This window comes from Oncorhynchus masou, chromosome 33, assembly GCF_036934945.1.
Source record: "Oncorhynchus masou masou isolate Uvic2021 chromosome 33, UVic_Omas_1.1, whole genome shotgun sequence".
Classification (NCBI taxonomy): Eukaryota; Metazoa; Chordata; class Actinopteri; order Salmoniformes; family Salmonidae; genus Oncorhynchus; species Oncorhynchus masou.
The window spans coordinates 24,515,058-24,537,763 of NC_088244.1; the positions used below are offsets into that span (position 1 = coordinate 24,515,058).

Consider the following 22,706-nt stretch of genomic DNA (forward strand, 5'->3'; position numbering starts at 1 on the left):
TTGAAAGATACCTCCACTACCTCCAAAGCCAAAGGGTATTTTTATTGATAAACTTTCCTCTCATCAGGTGTGGGTATGTGTGCATATCACATTTTATTTGTCACATGCTTTGTAAACAACAGGTGGAGTTAAAGGAAAATGCTTACTTATTGGCCCCAACCATGTGTGTGAAGTATGCATCTCCAGGAGTCAGTGTTTTGTGTTAATGGGGTCATAAAGAGGATGCCACTGGAGATAACTGATAGCCCTAAGTCCACTCGAAGGTTGTCACCACTGTGTAGTAGACAGTGAAACTGGTGCCAATTAAAACAATTTAATAACATGACAGTAATTACACAAATTATGTATTGAAACATTTAATTCAGAAACAGGGAGAAATAACAGGTAAAACCAATGGACACTGTCACAATCACAGCTACTCAGTTCCCTAGGCGATGCTGCTGCCTCCCCTGGTCTGCTGTTTGGGAGCGATAGACTTCCTGCGCGCCCCTTTGTTCGAGCTGAAGCGTACATGAGCACCACGCTTGTTGTTCCTCTTCTGCTTGCCCAGCATGTCAGCCCCATCCTGGGTCTTCTGCTGCTGCTCCTTCAGTAGCTCAGGTACCGGAGGCTGGATGATGGGCAGCAGGGATGTGCAGGGCATTGACTTGTACACCCGTAGCTGCAATGGACAATGAAGAATGTTAGAGTAGGAGCTGAATACACACAGAATTGGTATTTTTGTCTCCTATGAGGCTTGACATCTATGACAAGCATTGAGTCTTGCTGTATATAATGTGACATTATGAGGTAAATCCTCCAGGGTTGGGATCAATTCCAGTTTAATTAGAAATTAAATTGTTTGAATGCACTAATGAAGTGGAGAATTAACATTGAATTCAATTCAAATGAACAATCTTCAAGTTATGGAATTTAAATTAGACTGCTTGAATTTGGAAAAACATTTAATCTTTGGAATTTAATATTTGTACATTTCCCAGTAATTTTAATTAATGACCTTAGTAAAAAAAAAATGTAAATCACTGCAGGTGTTAAATCATTTCAACATGTTTTTATATATTTCCAGCTGGGCAGTCTGAACAGTGACATGATAAGCCTGAAAGCCCGAGGGAATTGAATTCATATTGGGATTTGTGGAATTGTCAGGGATATTGAATTGGGAATTTCATTATTTGAATTGAACCAACATTGGAATTGAAAGGAAATTAATTAAGGAATTTACATGGAGAGCCCAGCTAGCACATTTGGTTTCTTGAAAGTTGTGGGAACGCACGTTTTTGGATTACCATTGTTTCAGGGAGCAAAGCCATACGTTTCCTAACCGGTGAAACTGAACGTTTTTTTAAACGTTCTGAGAATGGATGTTTTGCCTGTTCTGGGAACATTAATTTGTAGTTTGCAGGGAAGTCAGAACATTTTACTATGGTTCCCAGAATGTTTTCCTGAGAAGTTTTAGAATTTCTGTTCTCAGAACATTTAAGTTATTTGAAGATTTTTGAACAACTTAACTTTCGCTGAATGTTTCAGTAAGACTTAATAACACTGCTAACTTTGTTTGGTTTAACTGTTTTGAATTCCAAGCACAGATAGGACACAGAAATGAATTTGCTTATGCATTAATCATGCAAACACATTTATTTATTTATTGTGGCACGTGTCAGTGAGATTCAAACCTATGATCTCTTCTATATACCTGGAATTAGTCCACTGTGCCACCAGGATGGTGTTTTTAAAATTCATACAAAGCTGTTCATTTTAATCTACTCAAAACAGACCACATTTCAAAGGAAATAAGCACTCTTTAAGATGAGGCGTGGCAAACACGCCTGAACACACTTAAGATGGAGGATAGAGTGTTTTGTTGATGCTGAGAATGGAATGCATGTTTTTAAATCGCATTCTTAGAATGTTATTTTTTTGGAAAGTTCTTAATGTTCTGACAACACGACTCTAAATAGAACCACGAGGAAACCTGCAGAAAAAATGCTAAAGTACTGAAGTTCCCACAGAAAAATGTTGTTTCTTAAATGTTCTCAGAAAAATGAGAACATTACTTTAAAATAGAACCACAAGGAAACGTTATGCTGAAGCAAGCGGTACTGGAGCACCAAGTCTGGGACCAAAAGGCCCCTGAATAGCTTCTACCCCCAAGCCATAAGGCTGCTCAACAGTTAATCAAATGCTTCCCGGAATATTTGCATTGACCCCCTTTTTATTTGCACTGAATCTCTTGCACCGGCTCTATGCAGACTCACTGGTCTCTACCCACATACTACACTGACACTCCAACACACACACACACATATTGACGCCACATGCACGCACACACTCTTTCACATATGCTGCTGTTACTCTGTTTATTATCAAACCTGATTGCCTACCCCTATCTACTGTCACAAGAGGTTGGTGGCATCTTAATTGGGGATGACAGGCTCGTGGTAATGGCTGGAGCGGAATGGTATCAAATACATGGTTTCCATGTGTTGATAACATTGCATTTACTGTATTACCTCTACCTCTTACCCCTTGCATATTGACTCGGTAGCGGTACACCTTGAATATAGTCTCGTTGTTATTTTATTGTGTTACTATTTTTTAACTTTGAATTGTTGGGAAAGGGCACGTAAGTAAGCATTTCACAGTAAAGTCTACACCTGTTGTATTCGACGTAACAAATAAAATTGTATTTGTTTTGAAGTACCAAAATTCCCACCTAAGAAACATATGGTTCTCAGAATGTGCTAGCTGGGTATCCTGCACTATTCCCAGAATGCTGTGGGAAGGTTGTATGCAAAATAACCATAGGACAACCACACGCTCACCATGCTCTAAGAAACATATGGTTCTCAGAACATTAAGTGACAGCTGGGAGGTAATTGAATAAGAAATGAATTTGTGGAATTTACCCCAACCCTAATAGTCTCATGTGGAGGAACAAGGAGATGGTCATGGTAAAAATGGGAAGCACCCACCTGCTCTCGGCTGCTAAAGGACACCTGGAGGTCCGGGGGACAGGAGGGCAGGTGGTGCCTCACTTTCTGCTTGTAGGCAAGCCCCAGGATGGCACTCGTCTGCAGGGGAAATACAACATATAGATTGGTAAGTAATGCTCTCTCACACCTAAACCCAACCACACTTTACAGTGCTACATAACATTCAAATTAAAATGGATTAATTTGAACAATATAACCACAAAGATTTGAAAGTAAGATTGTGGAACTAACAATTCAATATGATATAGTTGGCCATATATATGGAGCACCTATGTATCCCCACTATCTAGTACCCCGTTGTCATCCTCCTGCCGATCACCTGTTTGCCCTTCTCTTGCCAGTGCTGCCAGGTCTCCTCGATCTGGTCGTTGCTGTACTGGGCGATGCGTGGGTCGGCTGGCACCAGCTCCTGCAGGTCAGAGGCAGTGCTGGCCATGGCTGTATGCCGGAGCTTCTGCTGGGTCAGTGTCTCCAGGATACGTTTGGCACAGCTGTTTAGTTTTTTGGGCTCAGTTCAGTAAATCGTTATGGTCACAGGTGGGCAATGTGTGCAGCATTATAAATGTAAAACCATAGAGCCACAACACACAATACAAGAAATAGGAAAAGCATGTAGGCTTACTGTATAATAGGACATGTTTAAGTAAAAAAACAATGTCTCAGCAATGCACTCACAACAGAGGAGTCACAGTGAGACCAAAATCTCCCAGGTTGCACTTTGCCCTTTGGGGTTTGAGACTCACTTCCAGTGGGGTTGTGTTCCCTGGTTGAGCACTTTGAGGGTCTGGCAGGAGCCAACCCTCCTCAGGTCCACTGGCAGTTCCCAGGGGAAGGCATGGTGGTCTCCCACACGCCACTGGGCCTGGCCAAACGTGCCTGAAGAAAACACTTCTAGTTAGCGTGACATTACCTCTACCCTAGCCTACAACCAGCCATGCGCATCTATCCTCTATTATGACTGATAGCTCAAACATTGTATTGTGATTATATTTGACTGTACAGATGTGATTCAATAAAAAAAAATGTTAAAAAAAAGACTGCTAGCAAGACCCCCACTGTCCTAAAAGCATTTCACTGTTACGGAGCAAGCATGTGTCAAATAAAACTTGATTTGAAATGATATTATTTTCATCTAGGTGCTTTTGAAACAAGAGCACACAGGGCAGCAGGTACACTACTGGTTAAGAGCGTTAGGCCAGTAACCGAAAGGTTGCCGTGTCGAATCCCAGAGGCGACTAAGTAAAAAAACTTCTGATGTGCCCTTGAGCAAGGCACTTAACCCTAATTACTCCTGAAGTCGCTCTGGATAATGTAAAAATGAGACCGCAACAGGCCCATATGACAGCACCACACCTATGTAGCTGCCAGCGATGGTCCACAGTCGCACATTACAATCCAGGCTGGCGGTGACAATGAGGCGGAAACGTTCCACGTACTCCAGACTAACAATGCCCTTCAGGTGACCCCGCCAGGAGCTGAGGAGGGGCGGAGGGGTGAGGGAGACGCTCCAGCCATCCACCACCTGTCCAAGTGGAAACCGTGAAGAATTAATGAATAAATGAGACAGGGTTATAAACTCTACACGCCTCTTTGATTGGAATGAAATGGATAATGTGGTGAAAATAATATATCCATGTACACTGAGTGTATAAAATATTATGAACAAATGCTCTTTCCATGACAGTGTAGATGAAGAAAAGGAGACTGGTTAAAGAAGGATTTTTAAACCTTGAGACAAATTAAATATTGGATTGTGTATGTGTGCCATTCAGAGAGTGAATGGGCAAGACAAAATATTTAAGTGCCTTTATGGTAGTAGGTGCCATGTGCACTGGTTTGTGTCAAGAACTGCAACGTTGCTGGGTTTTTCATGCTCAACAGTTTCCCATGTGTATCAAGAATGGTCCACCATCAAAAGGACATCCAGCCAATTTGACACAACTATGGGAAGCATTGGAGGTAAACATGGGCCAGCATCCCTGTGGAACACTTTTGACACCCTGTAGAGGGCAAAAGAGGATGCAACTCAATATTAGGAAGGTGTTCTTAATGTTTTGTACACTCAGTGTATATTAATTAGTCAGTGAGAAAACAACAATGGATTTGTTGCTATGTATTTTCAATATTTATTTCCCAGAAAGCCACTGAAATCAACATGTAACATTTGTCTGAACAGGGTCGTGTGCGGTAGGCCCGAAGCAGAGAAAACATTTTAAAATGGAGGATGTGCTACAGAAACTTGCGTAACACTGATATCGGTCTTCTGTTGCAAAACATTTCACTACAGTGTGCCATACAGAACATGACTGATTTTGTAACCATCTCCTCCTACTCACACCCACCAAATTAGAATGGTTTATTCGAAATTAGAAAGGTTTATGACGTGTTACTCTAGTATGTTCTCTCTCTATGCTGCACCTCGGTTCTCTTCTCCACCTTCATCCTGCGAGGCCCAGTCACCTTACAGTACCTGGGGATGAGGCTGGGCAGATGAACGGCCTTTTCCAGAGGGGCCATCCCCTCCCTCTCCCCTTGCATACAGAAGCAATACCTCTCTATGTCCCACAGCTGTGGAGGGGGATATAAAGTGTTAACTGTAAGTGGCTTCAGATAAGAATGTGCTAGCAGTAAATAACCATATTCACATACAGTGGGGAGAACAAGTATTTGATACACTGCCGATTTTGCAGGTTCTGACTTACAAAGCATGTAGAGGTCTGTAATTTTTATCATAGGTACACTTCAACTGTGAGAGACAGAATCTAAAACAAAAATCCAGAAAATCACATTGTATGATTTTCAAGTAATTCATTTGCATTTTATTGCATGACATAAGTATTTGATCACCTACCAACCAGTAAGAATTCCAGCTCTCACAGACCTGTTAGTTTTTCTTTAAGAAGCCCTCCTGTTCTCCACTCATTACCTGTATTAACTGCACCTGTTTGAACTCGTTACCTGTATAAAAGACACCTGTCCACACACTCAATCAAACAGACTCTAACCTCTCCACAATGGTCAAGACCAGAGAGCTCTGCAAGGAGATCAGGTATAAAATTGTAGACCTGCACAAGGCTGGGATGGGCTACAGGACAATAGCAAGCAGCTTGGTGAGAAGGCAACAACTGTTGGCACAATTATTAGAAAATGAAAGTTCAAGATGATGGTCAATCACCCTCGGTCTGGGGCTCCATGCAAGATCTTACCTCGTGGGGCATCAATGATCATTAGGAAGGTGAGGGATCAGCCCAGAACTACACGGCAGGACCTGGTCAATGACCTGAAGAGAGCTGGGACCACAGTCTCAAAGAAAACCATTAGTAACACACTACGCCGTCATGGATTAAAATCCTGCAGCGCATGCAAGGTCCCCCTGCTTCTGTACCAAATATTATGTTCTGCTATTCTGATGTATCAAATACTTATGTAATGCAATAAAATGCAAATGAATTACTTAAAAATCATACAATGTGATTTTCTGGATTTTTGTTTTAGATTTCGTCTCTCACAGTTGAAGTGTACCTATGATAAAAATTACAGACCTCTACATGCTTTGTAAGTAGGAAACACTGCCGATTTTGCAGGTTATCAAATACTTGTTCTCCCCACTGTATATCGTAATATTCTGATATGGGAACGTCTGTGCTACTAATCCTCTATGATTCTTCCGACCAACCATGATGTAGCCGGTGCTGTCCCCAGTTAGCAGCATCTGGTCTTGCAGATCAGTAGACATGGTGCTGATGGCCGTGCCCTCGGAGTGGACCGCCCGGAACTTGCCCAGCAGCCCCCCCAGGTGGTGGATGGACCAGGCGTACACGTAGCCATCAGCTGCACTGGTCAGCAGGATGGCTGTGTCAGGGCTCCGCTCCCTGGTTCCCAAGAAAAGAGCCTGAGGGAGTAAAGGAGGGGATTTGTGTGTCTTCAACCAATTTGTTGGTACTTGTTACATCATTGTGACCTGATCTGCTCTGATGTCGTGGGAATATTGCTCAGTGTCTGAGGGTGTCCAATGCTGCGTCCACAGACTCCCACTGACTGGTCCATTAGCCCATACCTTCTCCACAGCCAGTCTGGGTTTCTCTAACTCTTTTGCACTGATCGGCTGAGGTTTGCCGCTCTTGTGCCGCTGCTTTGGTGACTTCTTCTGATGAGTTCTCTCATTTTCTTTCTCAGTGCCTGACTCCTCCTGGTGGGGTCAAACAAGGTCAAATATCAACTAAGAGAGGAGCCAATGGGAGGGTTAGAAGCAGGATTGAGGTCAATTCAATTTTCAATTCAGGCAAATAATACATCCTCATTGAAAACACACAGTGATTTATTTTTTCAATTCACTTCATGAATGGACCTTAACCCTGGTCAGCAGTTATGGGTCAGAATGTCTCACCTGGATCATCTCAGGGGTGCTGCTGCAAGAGCTGTCCTTGTCCTCCTGAGGAGAAGGGGGATGAGGAGGGGGTGCACCGGGCCCCACTGAGACCCCCTGGCTGGACTGGGAGACTGTGGCCTCCCCTCTGTCCTCTGATGAATCTGTCCATTCGCTCTCATCAAACGAGCCCTTAGACTCTGATACCTCAAATCTGTCAAAAGCTGACCTGTCAATCACCTGGAAGGCAGGATTGGGCAACAAAAACATGATAATTTAGCCTTCTAGCATAGGGGTTTTCAAACTTGACTTGCCCAGGGACCCCCTGCCCAAGCAAACTGGCAACACAGGGACCGCCATCATATGTTAGAAGAAAAAACAACTTGCGTCTTGTAGCCTGGGGCTATGGAACCCTAACCTGTTCACCGGACGTGCTACCTTGTCCCTGACCTGCTGTTTTCGACTCCCTCTCTCTACCGCACCTGCTGAATGCTTGGCTATAAAAAAATAACTGACATTTAGTCCTGAGGTGCTGACCTGTTAAACCCTGTACAATCACTGTGATGATGATTATGATGATTATTATAATACCCGGCTGATTATCTATGAATGTTTGAACATCTTGTCCATGTACGGTTATAAATCTCCACCCGGCACAGCCAGAAGAGGACTGGCCATCCCTCAGAGCCTGGTTCCTCTCTAGGTTTCTGCCTTTCTAGGGAGTTTTTTCTAGCCACCATGCTTCTACATCTGCATTGCTTGCCTTTTGGGGTTTTGGGCTGGGTTTCTGTACAGCACTTTGAGACATCAGCTGATGTAAAAAGGGCTTTATAAATACATTTGATTGATTATCAGGTGAATGATAATGGCAAGTAGAAGTAATCAACATTTTAAAATGAATAGAGTTTCATTATTTTGACCTCCACACACTTAATTGGAAGAGGAAGTGTAAACTCTAACATGCCCTATTAGCTAGAAAGGTATCTTGGCAGCTGAAAAAATATTTTTGTTGGCATGTTAACTGTTTCTGTAGATTTTAATTAATTGTGCTAACGCCAGTTAGCATTGGATTGTGAAACTACATAGAACTTCCTTCATACTGGACAGACATAAAAATGGCATTCTGTTGTAGCTAGCAATATTCATAAAATTATACTGTTTCTCCAAATAATAAAACAAATATTTAAAAATTACGCTGACCCCCTGCAGTACCTCCGCGTACCCTAGTGGGCCATGGACCCCCGTTTGAAACTCCCTGTTCTAGGGGATTGGTCAAAAAGTAAGTATGATCACTATCCCCTCACCCGATTGGGCAGCAGTGGTCGCGAACTCTCGTAGGCGTTGAAGCGGCAGAAAGCCCGCCCCGAGTCGATGTTCCATACGATGATGTCACCACTGTAGGAGGCGGTCACAAGCATCTTGTTGCCGTGGGCATGCATGGAGTAGATATCCTCGGCATGGTACTGGTTCCAGATACGGTACTCCATCTCCATATCCTCCTTCACATCCCTGGCAGCCATAGCAACAACCACACGCCATCAGAGGAGCCTTAAAAAGGTACACTCAGAAATACAACATCATCCAGCATGAAGTTGTTCCGCAGAGTATGATGTCGTCACATTGCTCAGTATACATTTAACCCTGCAGACTTTAATGACACATGGTGTCGATGTGAGGTGTACTCACAAGTACCACATGACCCTTTTGCTCCAGCCGGACACATATATCCTTTGGTTGATGTAAATGACACCAGTCACCTGGAAAAAGAGCAGGGTCAGATGTTCTTATCCTCCTATTGGATAAGGCTGAACGAAGGTAGGCTAGCTACTGATCCCTGATCTGTAGTTAGGCGTAACTTCTACCTCGTTATCATTCAGTATGGGGAGTGTAGCTAGCAGCGCTCCGTTGTTGAAGTTCCAAAGGCGCAGGCTACCATCCTTGGACCCCGTGATGAGGCGGCGCTTGGGCCCGTCAAACGTCATGGCCGTCACCTCCACCGCCTTCTCCGGAGATGTCTGGAATTGCATGATCTTCTCCCCAGTCAGGATTTCCCACACACTCACCACGCCGTTATGACAGCCACTCACGACCTGGAACAGAGAGAAGGCAGGCACCTTGGGGTTCAAATGGGACAGGATATTGTTCTTTCATTCATATCTTAATGAATGAGTTATGTGTTCATTCATCCAGCCAACTGGTGTTTTAGAGTATACCCAACAACTCACCTGTTTGAAGTTGGTGTTATAGAGAGCTGTACACAGGGGCTGTTCATGTGATGTCTGCAGCTTGTGAACAGTATCCACATCATCCACCACTCCATGTAGAACCCCTATCTGCACAAACATTGCTGTTATAATAGGCAAAAAAAAGCATAGCTGTTGATACTAGAGTAGCTGTAACATATTTGTGTGAGACGATAATCTTCCTAGGGTCTTGATTACTTCAACCAGTCCTCTTTTATGTGTCCTACAGTATGTGCATGAACAAAGTGGGGAGCATACCAGAAAGGTGGCCAGCACTAGGGTGTTGGTGTCTCTGTTGTAGTGGACACTTGAGATAGGGAAGCGACTCATGGTCACATTCCTGGAGTGGATGTTCTGGAGACAGGCACAGTCCTGCAGGTCCCACACACGCACATTCTGAGACCAAGAGAGACAGAGAATAGGAAAGAAAACAGTGTGATCATGTGCGTGAAATCAAGCAGTGCTTCTCTTACATTCATGGCAATTCTTGCTCATCACATTTCTCATAACATGATTTCAAGTAATCCTGATCACAGAGTAACCAGAGACCGTAGATCAGGATGGTCCCCAGACAGACCTTGTCCTTGGAGATGCTGATGATCTTGTTGTCGCTGCTGTTGACCATGATGTGTGTGATGGCTGTGGAGTGTCCCTTCATCTGAGAGGTGGCACAGTTGTTCACGTACGGGTTCCATATCCTCACAATGCGGTCAAAGCCTCCAGTCACTATGACAGGGATTCAAATTCAAAACACAACACATCTTTTAACTTTGAAATTCACAGTAACAGTAAAAAAAATGTAAGAAACAAAAATGCAGGTGGTGAAAAAAAGACTGCTGATATTTTTGCACAAACATAACCCAAATGACTAATTGCCTTATTATTAGACTTTAGTGAAGGAGGATTCATCCTAATCAATCTCTTACCCAGAATGTTATACTCGGGAGAGTAGTCAAAGCAGAGGATTCCCTTCCTCAGCTGAAAGAATGAGTTGCTATGATGGAGAAAGCACAGTCACTTTTGGAAACAACACTTTTCCTAAACATTTAGTACTTTTGTGAAAATGAGCAAAATGCTACTGTAACAATCAGGGCTCTTATTCAGTGTCTTAAAAGTAGGACTTTTAAAGGGCAGCTAATCCTAGATCAGCACTCAAAAACGCTTTGTGTATATGGGCCCTGTTCCTCTGTACGGTCGACAGAGATACAGATACGTGTGAGTGGAATAAGGTAGAAGAGAGAGCTCCTGGACCACTATGTAGGAGCATGCACTGTGTGCCGGGCAGGGGGAACATACTGTATTTTAGCCTTCTGAGAGTGGGGCACAGTGGTGAGAACCATGGAAGTTTGGTCAGATGCACAGCAGGTGGCGACAGCATTTAACTCCGGTAGAAAGCGGATCTGATGACACCAGTTATTGTGCAGGGCCTGGGGGGAGGCACAGAGGCATGAAAAGTAGAGATACAGTAATGGTGTGAGAAAGGTGGGATCCTGATCAAACAAGAGATCAACGTAGTGTAATAAAGGCTGCTGAGAGGGAAGTGGAGGCACATGTGTTCAAATGGAAGTATATGGTCTACTATCAGTCCATCTTCCAGCCCAGGTTCCCCCCTGACAAGCAGACTATCATCTTCTACCTGATTAGTATGTATTAGTCAGTGATATGTCCCCAGGGTCACAGATGGGTAAATGGGACAGTCCCTTTGTGACAGACTGATCCATCACAGAGGTAGAGACACTCTCTCCATAACCCCATCCCCTTCTCCATCTCTCACAATGCTGTTGTCATCCCTTTATTTTTCCTTCCTCTCCAACAGACGTAAAACTGGGTTGACTATTATAAAAATAGAGACCTTATCATTAACGTTATTTTCATCAAATCCTTTACATCTCTGCAAAACTCTGGAGCAGGAGAGAGGGTTACCGTCCACCCAACTCTTCATTCCAGTCATAAAGTCCTATTGGTGGGTGGACATTCATTCAAAAGCCTACAGTAACAGAACCCAATTCAGCATAATTGTAAGTGAAGTGAAGACCTTAATTAGTTAAATATTTGAATCAAGTGTTACTGCTGGGCTATAACAAAACCATGCACAGATTCCTGCTCTTAGACTGACCAGAATAATTGCCTTTGTAGAGCAACGTACCACTTTGAAACACAGGAAATATTTGGAGGTGTTCTTCAACAGAGCTGGGACAGGGATACGGCAATTCCCCCCTGAGACAGAGAGAGAGAGGGTAACCATCCACCCAACTAGCTGAGAACCATCATAAGGTGAAGACAAAGGGTTGAATTATGTACAGTGAAGGGTTTGATAATGTACAGTGAATGGAGTGTTGCATCAGGACAGAGAGGGTTAGTACCAGACTTAAAGGCCCCACTGTTGAACAGTCCATACTGGAGCACATCACTGGAGATGAAGACAGACACATAACCCTCAATGTCCCCTATCGAAAACACTGCTTTGGTTCCATCTGACCTGGACAGACATATAGACAGACACAGACAGTGTGGGAAATTAGCCCTACACAACAAAATGCACCGTTAACAGATCCTCCCTTTGACTGGCCTGATGTTTTATCTAAATGTGTGATGCCCTATAGCCAATGTCATACCAGTAATTGAAAGTCCTAGCCAATGTCCTATCAGCAGTGGTGTAAAGTACTTATGTAAAAATACTTACAAGTACTACTTAAGTCGTTTTTGGGGGTATCTGTACTTTTTACTCCATACATTTTCCTTCACACCCAACAGTACTCGTTACATTTAGAAATGCTTAGCAGGACAGGAAAATGGTCCTAATCATACACATCAAGAGAACATCCATGGTCATCCCTACTCTCTTTTATCTGGCAGACTCCCTAACCACATACTTAAGTATATTTAAAACCAAATACTTTCAGGACTTTTACTCAAGTAGTATTTTACTGGGTGACTTTCACTTGAGTCATTTTTTATTTTAGGTATCTTTACTTTTACTCAAGTATGACAATTAGGTACTTTTCCACCGCTGCCTATCAGTAATCTAAATACATATCCATTGCCCTATCAGTAATATAAGTTGCTAGACAAGCTGGTGTCCGGAAATCCAATGCACTTGCCAATGCCATACCAGTAATCCATGACAACCACGTAGCCCTCCAGTCCAGTCAGAGAGAATACAATGTCACACTTGCTGGCGCTGATGTCATAAAACTCTAACACACAGACAGGCATAATACACAGAGAAACACATTAAATAATGTCTAAAGCTATACAAAGTGAAAGTAAGGGATGTTAAATTGCTACTACCGAATCTGGTCTGATGTGGTTCATGGTTTTGTTCAGGGTTAATTACAATTCTTACAGACACACACCCTCGCATGCACTTGCTGCAGGCTCCACACATGCATACACACCAACGTCTCGTCCGGTGGAGGCGATGGCCAGGAGGTTAAGGTTGCTCAAGCAGATCATGTCGGTTACCCAGATCTGTTGGATGGAGGTGGAGGGGGGGGCTCGTTTCAGCTGGTCCAACTGATAGAGGACAGATAGAGAAGGACGGTCAAAAGTCAGTAGACAACTACAACCACACATACACTCCCGTCCAAAATGTTGGGGTCACTTAGATATGTCTTTGTTTTTTTTTGTACAGATGAACATGGTACCTTCAGGTGTTTGGAAAATGCTCCCAAGGATGAACCAGACTTGGAGGTCTAGAATTATATATTTTTCTACAATCTTGGCTCTAAAGCCATGACATGATTTTCTGGGATTTTCCAAGCTGTTTAAAGGCACAGTCAACTTAGTGTATGTAAACCTCTGACCCACTGGAATTGTGATACAGTGAATTATAAGTGAAATAATCTGTCTGTAAACAATTGTTGGAAAAATGACTTGTGTCATGCACAAAGTAGATGTCCTCACCGACTTGCCAAAACTATAGTTTGTTAACAAGAAATTTGTGGAGTGGTTGAAAAACAAGTTTTAATGACTCCAACCTAAGTGTATGTAAACTTCCGACTTCAACATATATATATATCAAATCAAATCAAATTTTATTTGTCACATACACATGGTTAGCAGATGTTAATGCGAGTGTAGCGAAATGCTTGTGCTTCTAGTTCCGACAATGCAGTAATAACCAACAAGTAATCTAACTAACAATTCCTAAACTACTGTCTTATACACAGTGTAAGGGGATAAAGAATATGTACATAAGGATATATGAATGAGTGATGGTACAGAGCAGCATAGGCAAGATACAGTAGATGGTATCGAGTACAGTATATACATATGAGATGAGTATGTAAACAAAGTGGCATAGTTAAAGTGGCTAGTGATACATGTATTACATAAGGATGCAGTCGATGATATAGAGTACAGTATATACGTATGCATATGAGATGAATAATGTAGGGTAAGTAACATTATATAAGGTAGCATTGTTTAAAGTGGCTAGTGATATATTTACATCATTTCCCATTATTAAAGTGGCTGGAGTTGAGTCAGTGTCAGTGTGTTGGCAGCAGCCACTCAATGTTAGTGGTGGCTGTTTAACAGTCTGATGGCCTTGAGATAGAAGCTGTTTTTCAGTCTCTCGGTCCCAGCTTTGATGCACCTGTACTGACCTCGCCTTCTGGATGACAGCGGGGTGAACAGGCAGTGGCTCGGGTGGTTGATGTCCTTGATGATCTTTATGGCCTTCCTGTAACATCGGGTGGTGTAGGTGTCCTGGAGGGCAGGTAGTTTGCCCCTGGTGATGCGTTGTGCAGACCTCACTACCCTCTGGAGAGCCTTACGGTTGAGGGCGGAGCAGTTGCCGTACCAGGCGGTGATACAGCCCGCCAGGATGCTCTCATATAATGTTGATGTTTCAACTAAAAAGGGATGACGGCCCATGTTGACTCCCACAGTTGTGTGGCTAGATGTCTTTTGGGTGTTGGGCCAATTCTTGCAGCGTTGCAATTCTTGACACAAACCAGTGCACACGGCACCTACTACCATACCCCGTTCAAAGGCACTTAAATAGAAGTCTTGCCCACTCACCCTCTGAATGGCACACATACATACACAATCCATGTCTCAATTGTCTCATAGCTTAAAAATCCTTCTTTAACCCGTCTTCTCCCTTTCCTTTACACTGACTGAAGTGGATTTAACAGGTGACATCAATAAGGGATCATAGCATTCACCTGGTCAGTATGTCATGGAAAGAGCAGCTGTTCTTAATATTTTGTATACTCCGTGTATACTGTGTATAGACCACTAATCCACTTGTAATAAGGTTTAAGTAAGACACCTGCTTGGTGCATAGGTCTTCTGGATCACATTACAGAGATAGCATACCATGCAAAATTCAGAGGGTTTAGATATATTGAGATGTTGGTAATCTTGGTCAGCCTTTACAGAAGCAGTGATTTTAATAGATCCATGGAGAGACGAGGCAATCCGCCTACGGTGTCCTCAGTGGCCCGCCCAATCAGACGGGAGATGTGTGGCACCACCTGTCCCAATGGAGCTGAACTTTGCCGGTCTGATTTATTGCCATGGCAGGTGTCTACTTTATATCCATGGATGAGTCATTGTGGCCAACTTTAAAATAGACTAGGTGGTGACAGGACATCCATCCTTCTCTATGGAAGAGCAGCATCGACTCAATTCATGTTTTTTCATCCTACCATGCAATGCACTGAATTCCTCTCTCCTCAGTCTAACCTCTGAAGGGAAGTACTCTGGTGTTTTAAGTGTGCACACACACAAAGATGCACTTGTACACACACAGTGGCGTGCACACACAGACACACTCACGTTGACAGTGCGTGTCAGTTTGAACCTCTCGCTCCAGTAGTTGAGGATGCCATCTCGGCTGACAGACAGGTAGCGTCCCAGCTGGGCGCGGGTTTTGGGCACGGCCTTGCCCTGCCCCCCGTTCTTCTCTGCCTGGGGGGTCTGGAAGGGGTAGAACTGCAGCCGAACGATGGGCTCACAGTGGGCACTGTAGAGAACCAGACAGAAACCACACAGACCTCACAAACCACCAAGACATCAGTCAAAGAACAAAACCTGTGTGGATTATTGGACATTTAGGATTCAGAGTATTTTGTTCGTCAAATATATGAAAAGAAAAGTGGCAAGCTGCAATATTTCTGAAGACCTGTTCTCCAACGATTCCATTAAATGACATTATCTTAGCCATTCTCTGGTGATATTTATAGACTGCCTATATCCATGTCTCCTACAGTCAGAAATAGACCCCAGGGGGACTGGATGCCAGTGATCTCAGATAGACACACCATGAGTAAGGAGGGTAGCAGTGCTGTGTCATCCAGGGACATGAGTCATCATGAGTCACTGACACAGACAGGGGGATGCATGCATGGCCACACAAACCCGTACAGACAGACAATAGGAAAGAAGGCATACACTTGAGAGAACAGAAGAATGGAAAGGGTGTGGGTGTAAAGAGTGGGGGTTAGAAAGTATGGGAGATTCAGGGCAAAAATCCTTGGACCCTTTGAATAATTTACATGTGAAACTACAAAAGGCGCTGTTATATGCAAATAATCTCTTTCACCCTCTCCACACACATACAACTGGGGAGTAGTTGTCCTAGCCAACGATAATGGGAACTATCCATGTCTATCAGAGAGCCATCACTCGTCTCACATACAGCAGTAGCATCCCATCCTTCTCCGGTCTCCCAGGCATGGCACCGTACCATGACTACACACTTAAATGTAAATGTACACACCTAACCCAGGGTCGAATTAATGGACTGAAACGCAGAGGGACTGCTTGGACTTTTCCAATAAGAAACGCTTGTTTTTGTTTTCCATTGCAAAACGTTTTGCTACGGTGTGCCGTAATGAATAGGATCCAAGTGAGAGAGCACTTACACAGGGACGATCTTTAGAGGTTTAGGGAAGTAGAGGGGACGGTTCTGCTTCTGTAGGGAGTCCTTCTCCCTGTACTCCAGCAGCATGTAGTTTAGATACTCATCCTACAGGCAGACAGGCACACATCATGAGCTACTGTATGTCCAAAGGCGAATAATAAATGGCACCCTATTCCCCACATGTGCGCAAGAGAGTAGGGAATAGTCTGTCATTTTGGATGCATGAAAAAGAAAGTCGCACTCTAGGAGCTCAGAAGCAAAATCATTTTACAACCAATGTTCCGACAGCCAAGGTATCTTCATCAGAGTATAATGACAAACACTGCAGATCACTAGTTTATATAGTTTGAAAGGACACACACACACACACCGGTGTCCATAATCAAAGCTAGCTGTGGCTTGATTTCATTGGTTGATTTACAGATGTCAATAGACATAAGTCATGAATGGATAACATGTGATCATAAATACAATTTGGCTACATACGCCTACAAACACTTATAATGATAGCAAAAACACAATAGCCCCAGATCAAACTCTACGTTGAATGTACAGCTCTGCTTTTCTTCTTCAAGTGTTCTACTCTGCTAGCCAGCACCTCTTCTAAGCAGGTGTGCATTTCTGTGCCTTCATTTTGGGTGCAGCCATTAAGTATGTGGAGAAAGGTGGAATTTTAAAAATATTGCTCACTGCTTGTGAGCATAGATCCATGGGTTTCATGAGGAAGCTGCCTGCCTGTGGATGTATTCATATAGGGAGTAAATGTAGTAAAAACATCAGTGAGGAATGAAGAATCATATCCAACTCCATTTGAAACTAAAACAATGAGATCATGTGTTATTCAAATAAGTCCTTTCTCCCTCTGGAGTGGATGTTGCATTCCAGTCTTTCTAGTAGGAGTCTGGCCTGGATCAGTGTGTGTGTGTGCGGGGAGGGGGAGGGGGGGGGGGGGGGTTATTCACTCTTCAGGCATTTAGATAAGAGACTCCCACCACAGTCACCCTCTGTGCCTCAGCACACAGACATCCCTGGTCTGGCCCTCTGTCTAGTAACAGGCGAGGGATCATCGTAAATAATGGTTTGGGGTGGCAGCTAGGGGTTTGAGGCAGAGGGGGCTCACTGTGAGAGACGAGTGGCACTCTTTGGGACATACCCACCGGAGCATGTAAAAAGCCTGAGGAAAGATGAAATTTGACTCTTTTTATCCCCCTAGTCCCAATTTCGCCCTACCATGTACCCATTAACCCATACCCTGAGAAATATAAAACGCCTTTGTTTACAGTCCTGAAAACTACCAGCTTGGCCAGACAGACACCCACCCAGTCCACACCGCCGTCACAGTTGGTGTCCACCTTCATGAAGATAATGTCCACATCTTCATCATCAATGTCACCCATGATCTTCTTGATTGCCTCACGAAACTCTTCCATATCCAATCCTTTCAGTAAGGGAGACAGAAAGAGAGGAGAAAAGAGGGTCATTAGGATAATAGTGTTGAACCATGGTTGTACAGTGGGGCAAAAAAAGTATTTAGTTAGCCACCAATTGTACAAGATCTCCCACTTAAAAAGAAGAGAGGCCTGTAATTTTCATCATAGGTACACTTCAACTATGACAGACAAAATGAGAAAAAAAATCCAGAAAATCACATTGTAGGATTTTTAAGAAATTTATTTGCAAATTATGGTGGAAAATAAGTATTTGGTCAATAACAAAAGTTTATCTTAGTACTTTGTTATCCGTTTGCGTGTAGGGGGCAGTATTTTCGTTTTTGGCTAAAAAAAAACGTACCCATTTGAAACTGCCTATTTCTCAGCTCCAGAAACTCGAATATGCATATAATTGTCAGATTATGATAGAAAACACTCTAAAGTTTCCAAAACTGTAAAAATATTGTCGGTGAGTATAACAGAACTGATATTGCAGGTGAAAGCCTGAGGAAATCAGGAAGTGCCTCTTTTTTTGAAACCTCTGTGTTCCTATGCATGCCTATCCTCCATTTAAAGGGATATCAACCAGATTCTTTTTTTCTATGGCTTCCCTAAGGTGTCAACAGTCTTTAGACATAGTTTCAGGCTTTTATTTTGAAAAATGAGCGTGAAGGATCACATTGCTAAGTGGATAGGTGGGGGGCTCTCAGAGTGAGTTTTGCGCAACTAAGTAAAGCTGCCATTGTTTCTCCCGCCGTTATTGAAAAAGCTGGCCTCCCGGGTGGCGCAGTGGTTAAGGGCGCTGTACTGCAGCTGTGCCATCAGAGTCCCTGGGTTTGCGCCCAGGCTCTGTCGTAACCGGCCGCGACCGGGAGGTCCGTGGGGCGACGCACAATTGGCCTAGCGTCGCCCGGGTTAGGGAGGGCTTGGGCGGTAGGGGTGTCCTTGTCTCATCGCGCACCAGCGACTCCTGTGGCGGGCTGGGCGCAGTGTGCGCTAACCAAGGTGGCCGGGTGCATGGTGTTTCCTCCGGCGCATTGGTGCGGCTGGCTTCCGGGTTGGATGCACGCTGTGTTAAGAAGCAGTGCGGCTTGGTTGGGTTGTATATCGGAGGACGCATGACTTTCAACCTTCGTCTCTCCCGAGCCCGTACGGGAGTTGTAGCGATGAGACAAGATAGTGGATACCACGAAATTGGGGAGAAAAAGGGGTAAAAATTCAACAAAAAAAGAAAAGAAAAAGCTACACACTCGGTTGAAATATTATCGAATATATATTTTTAAAAAAAACTTGAGGATTGATTATTAAAAATGTTTGACATGTTTCTGTGGACATTAGGGATATTATTTGGAATATACATCTGCGTTGTCGTGACTGCTCTTTCCTGTGGATTTCTGAACATAACGCTGTATTTTGGGTATGAAAATAATCTTTATGGAACAAAAGGAACATTTGTTATGTAACTGGGAGTCTCGTGAGTGAAAACATCCGAAGATCAAAGGTAAACTATTTGTTTGATTGCTTTTCTGATGTTCGTGACCTAGCTACATAATGCTTAGTGTACATTATGCTATGCTATCGATAAACTTACACAAACGCTTGGATTGCTTTCGCTGTAAAGCATAATTTCAAAATCTGAGACGACAGGTAGATTAACAAAAGTCTAAACTGTGTTTTACAATATTGCACTTGTGATTTCATGAATATGAATATGTTTTTGTAATATTATTTGACTGTGGCGCTATGCTATTCAGCGGTTGCTGATGACAATTATCCCGGTACCAGGATTTTTTTATTTTATTTATTTCACCTTTATTTAACCAGGTAGGGTAGTTGAGAACAAGTTCTCATTTGCAACTGCGACCTGGCCAAGATAAAGCATAGCGGTGTGAACAGACAACACAGAGTTACACATGGAGTAAACAATAAACAAGTCAATAACACAGTAGAAAAAAAGAGAGTCTATATACATTGTGTGCAAAAGGCATGAGGAGGTTGGCGAATAATTACAATTTTGCAGATTAACACTGGAGTGATAAATGATCAGATGGTCATGAACAGGTAGAGATATTGGTGTGCAAAAGAGCAGAAAATAAAATAAATAAAAACAGTATGGGGATGAGGTAGGTAAAAATGGGTGGGCTATTTATCGATAGGCTATGTACAGCTGCAGCGATGCAGATGTTTGAAGTTGGTGAGGGAGATAAGTCTCCAACTTCAGCGATTTTTGCAATTCGTTCCAGTCACAGGCAGCAGAGAACTGGAACAAAAGGCGGCCAAATGAGATGTTGGCTTTAGGGATGATCAGTGAGATACACCTGCTGGAGCGCGTGATACGGGTGGGTGTTGCCATCGTGACCAGTGAACTGAGATAAGGCGGAGCTTTACCTAGCATGGACTTGTAGATGATCTGGAGCCAGTGGGTCTGGCGACGAATATGTAGCGAGGGCCAGCCGACTAGAGCATACAGGTCGCAGTGGTGGGTGGTATAAGGTGCTTTAGTGACAAAACGGATGGCACTGTGATAAACTGCATCCAGTTTGCTGAGTAGAGTGTTGGAAGCTATTCTGTAGATGTCATCGCCAAAGTCAAAGATCGGTAGGATAGTCAGTTTTACTAGGGTAAGTTTGGCGGCGTGAGTGAAGGAGGCTTTGTTGCGGAATAGAAAGCCGACTCTAGATTTGATTTTCGATTGGAGATGGGTAGCGTCAAGAAGTTATATACCCTTTGTTGACAATGACAGAGGTCAAACGTTTTCTGTAAGTCTTCACACACTGTTGCTGGTATTTTGGCCCATTCCTCCACGCAGATCTCCTCGAGAGCAGTGATGTTTTGGGGCTGTTGCTGGGCAACACGGACTTTCAACTCCCTCCAAAGATTTTCTATGGGGTTGAGATCTGGAGACTGGCTAGGCCACTCCAGGACCTTGAAATGCTTCTTACGAAGCCACTCCTTCGTTGCCCGGGCGGTGTGTTTGGGATCATTGTCATGCTGAAAGACCCAGCCACATTTCATCTTCAATGCCCTTGCTGATGGAAGGAGGTTTTCACACAAAATCTCACGATACATGGCCCCATTCATTCTTTCCTTTACACGGATCAGTCGTCCTGGTCCCTTTGCAGAAAAACAGCCCCAAAGCATGATGTTTCCACCCCCATGCTTCACAGTAGGTATGGTGTTCTTTGGATGAAACTTAGCATTCTTTGTCCTCCAAACATGACGAGTTCAATTTTTACCAAAAAGTTATTATTTTGGTTTCATCTAACCATATGACATTCTCCCAATCTTCTTCTGGATCATCCAAAGGCTCTCTAGCAAACTGCAGGGGGACACGTCTGGCACTGCAGGATTTGAGTCCCTGGCGGCGTTGTGTGTTACTGATGGTAGGCTTTGTTACTTTGGTCCCAGCTCTCTGCAGGTCATTCACTAGGTACCCCGTGTGGTTCTGGGATTTTTGCTCACCGTTCTTGTAATCATTGTGACCCCACGGGGTGAGATCTTGTGTGGAGCCCCAGATCGAGGGAGATTATCAGTGGTCTTGTATGTCTTCAATTTTCTAATAATTTCTCCCACAGTTGATTTCTTCAAACCAAGCTGCTTACCTATTGCAGATTCAGTCTTCCCAGCCTGGTGCAGGTCTACAATTTTGTTTCTGGTGTCCTTTGACAGCTCTTTGGTCTTGGCCATAGTGGAGTTTGGAGTGTGACTGTTTGAGGTTGTGGACAGGTGTCTTTTATACTGATAACAAGTTCAAACAGGTGCCATTAATACAGGTAACGAATGGAGGACAGAGGAGCCTCTTAAAGAAGAAGTTACAGGTCTGTGAGAGCCAGATATCTTGCTTGTTTGTAGGTGACCAAATACTTATTTTCCACCATAATTTGCAAATAAATTCATTAAAAATCCTACAAAGTGATTTTCTGGATTTTTTCTCTCTCATTTTGTCTGTCATAGTTGAAGTGTACCTATGATAAAAATTACAGGCCTCTCTCATCTCTTTAAGTGGGAGAACTTGCACAATTGGTGGCTGACCTAATACTTTTTTGCCCCACTGTATTTCTGATCATTCCACAACGTATCTTCAGACGGTGTAGAAAATGAGCACAGCGATGGCACTGCTATAGTCAAGAAGCTTTCATGAGGAGTGAGACATCAGAAAGGTACCCGTCTCCAGGTTAATTTCTAACGCATATAGACAGACGTCAAACTAGTGGATTTCACTATCAAGAACTGGATCAACAGGAGATGGGGTGTGGATGAGAGGTACGAAATCTATGTACCTCCCCCTCCGTCGGTGTCTGCTTCATGGAACATGGCCTCAATCCGTTGAAGGTGCTCCTCGTTGATCTGGTCCTCCACACGTCCCTGGTTCCTCTTCTCGCCCTCCTCTGGGGAGTCACTCTTTGTGCACCCGCTGCCAGCAGTCGGCTACACAACAAGGGACGGGATAGAAGGAATAACTACTTTTACATCTCTCACAACCAGACAATCAGACCAATAAGAATACAGTAGAAGGTTCTGTAATGCACAAGTGGTCTTTACACTATACCTGTGGTCCATTTTGTTTGTGCTTGTCTCCATCAGTAGGGGACCTGGAAGAAAAGTTATTTATGCAGACAATTGTGATAAACATTTAGAAATGATGATCCTCAGTGTAAATGGCTAGACAGCAATCTTATCACTCAATGCACATACCAGGCCTCTGAAGATACCTTCATCATGTTGGTATTGCTGCCCTGGGGCGAAGTACTTCCCATGACTAACATTAGGCCATATGGTTGGTTTGTTGTTGTCTCA

At 43.5% G+C, this 22,706-nt stretch overlaps 1 protein-coding gene across 1 annotated transcript; it reads right to left on the minus strand.

Moving 5' to 3' along the window:
- Positions 1-379: 379 nt before the first annotated feature.
- LOC135527442 (WD repeat-containing protein on Y chromosome-like) lies at positions 380-22,666 on the minus strand. Its single transcript, XM_064955968.1, has 26 exons — positions 22,605-22,666; positions 22,459-22,501; positions 22,190-22,337; positions 17,799-17,917; positions 16,481-16,584; positions 15,393-15,579; positions 13,001-13,118; positions 12,715-12,799; positions 11,970-12,081; positions 11,749-11,829; positions 10,899-11,029; positions 10,529-10,596; positions 10,180-10,328; positions 9,861-9,998; positions 9,585-9,692; positions 9,222-9,449; positions 9,046-9,116; positions 8,664-8,868; positions 7,381-7,599; positions 7,051-7,182; positions 6,670-6,885; positions 5,412-5,561; positions 4,347-4,515; positions 3,737-3,869; positions 3,313-3,484; positions 380-586 (listed from the first exon to the last, which is right to left on the minus strand). The coding sequence occupies exons 1-26, from the start codon at positions 22,664-22,666 to the stop codon at positions 428-430; spliced, it is 3,507 nt and encodes a 1,168-aa protein (XP_064812040.1). The 3' UTR covers positions 380-427.
- Positions 22,667-22,706: the final 40 nt, after the last annotated feature.

Bases quoted from the DNA above. Each gene is read 5' to 3' on its own strand.
- LOC135527442 (XM_064955968.1), bottom strand. From the start codon at position 22,666: ATGGGAAGTACTTCGCCCCAGGGCAGCAATACCAACATGATGAAGGTA. The intron at 8,869-9,045 runs GTGAGTACACCT...TATGGCTGCCAG, and splicing joins AAAAGGGTCATGTGGTACTT to GGATGTGAAGGAGGATATGG. The intron at 3,485-3,736 runs GTGAGTCTCAAA...AAAACTAAACAG, and splicing joins GGAACACAACCCCACTGGAA to CTGTGCCAAACGTATCCTGG.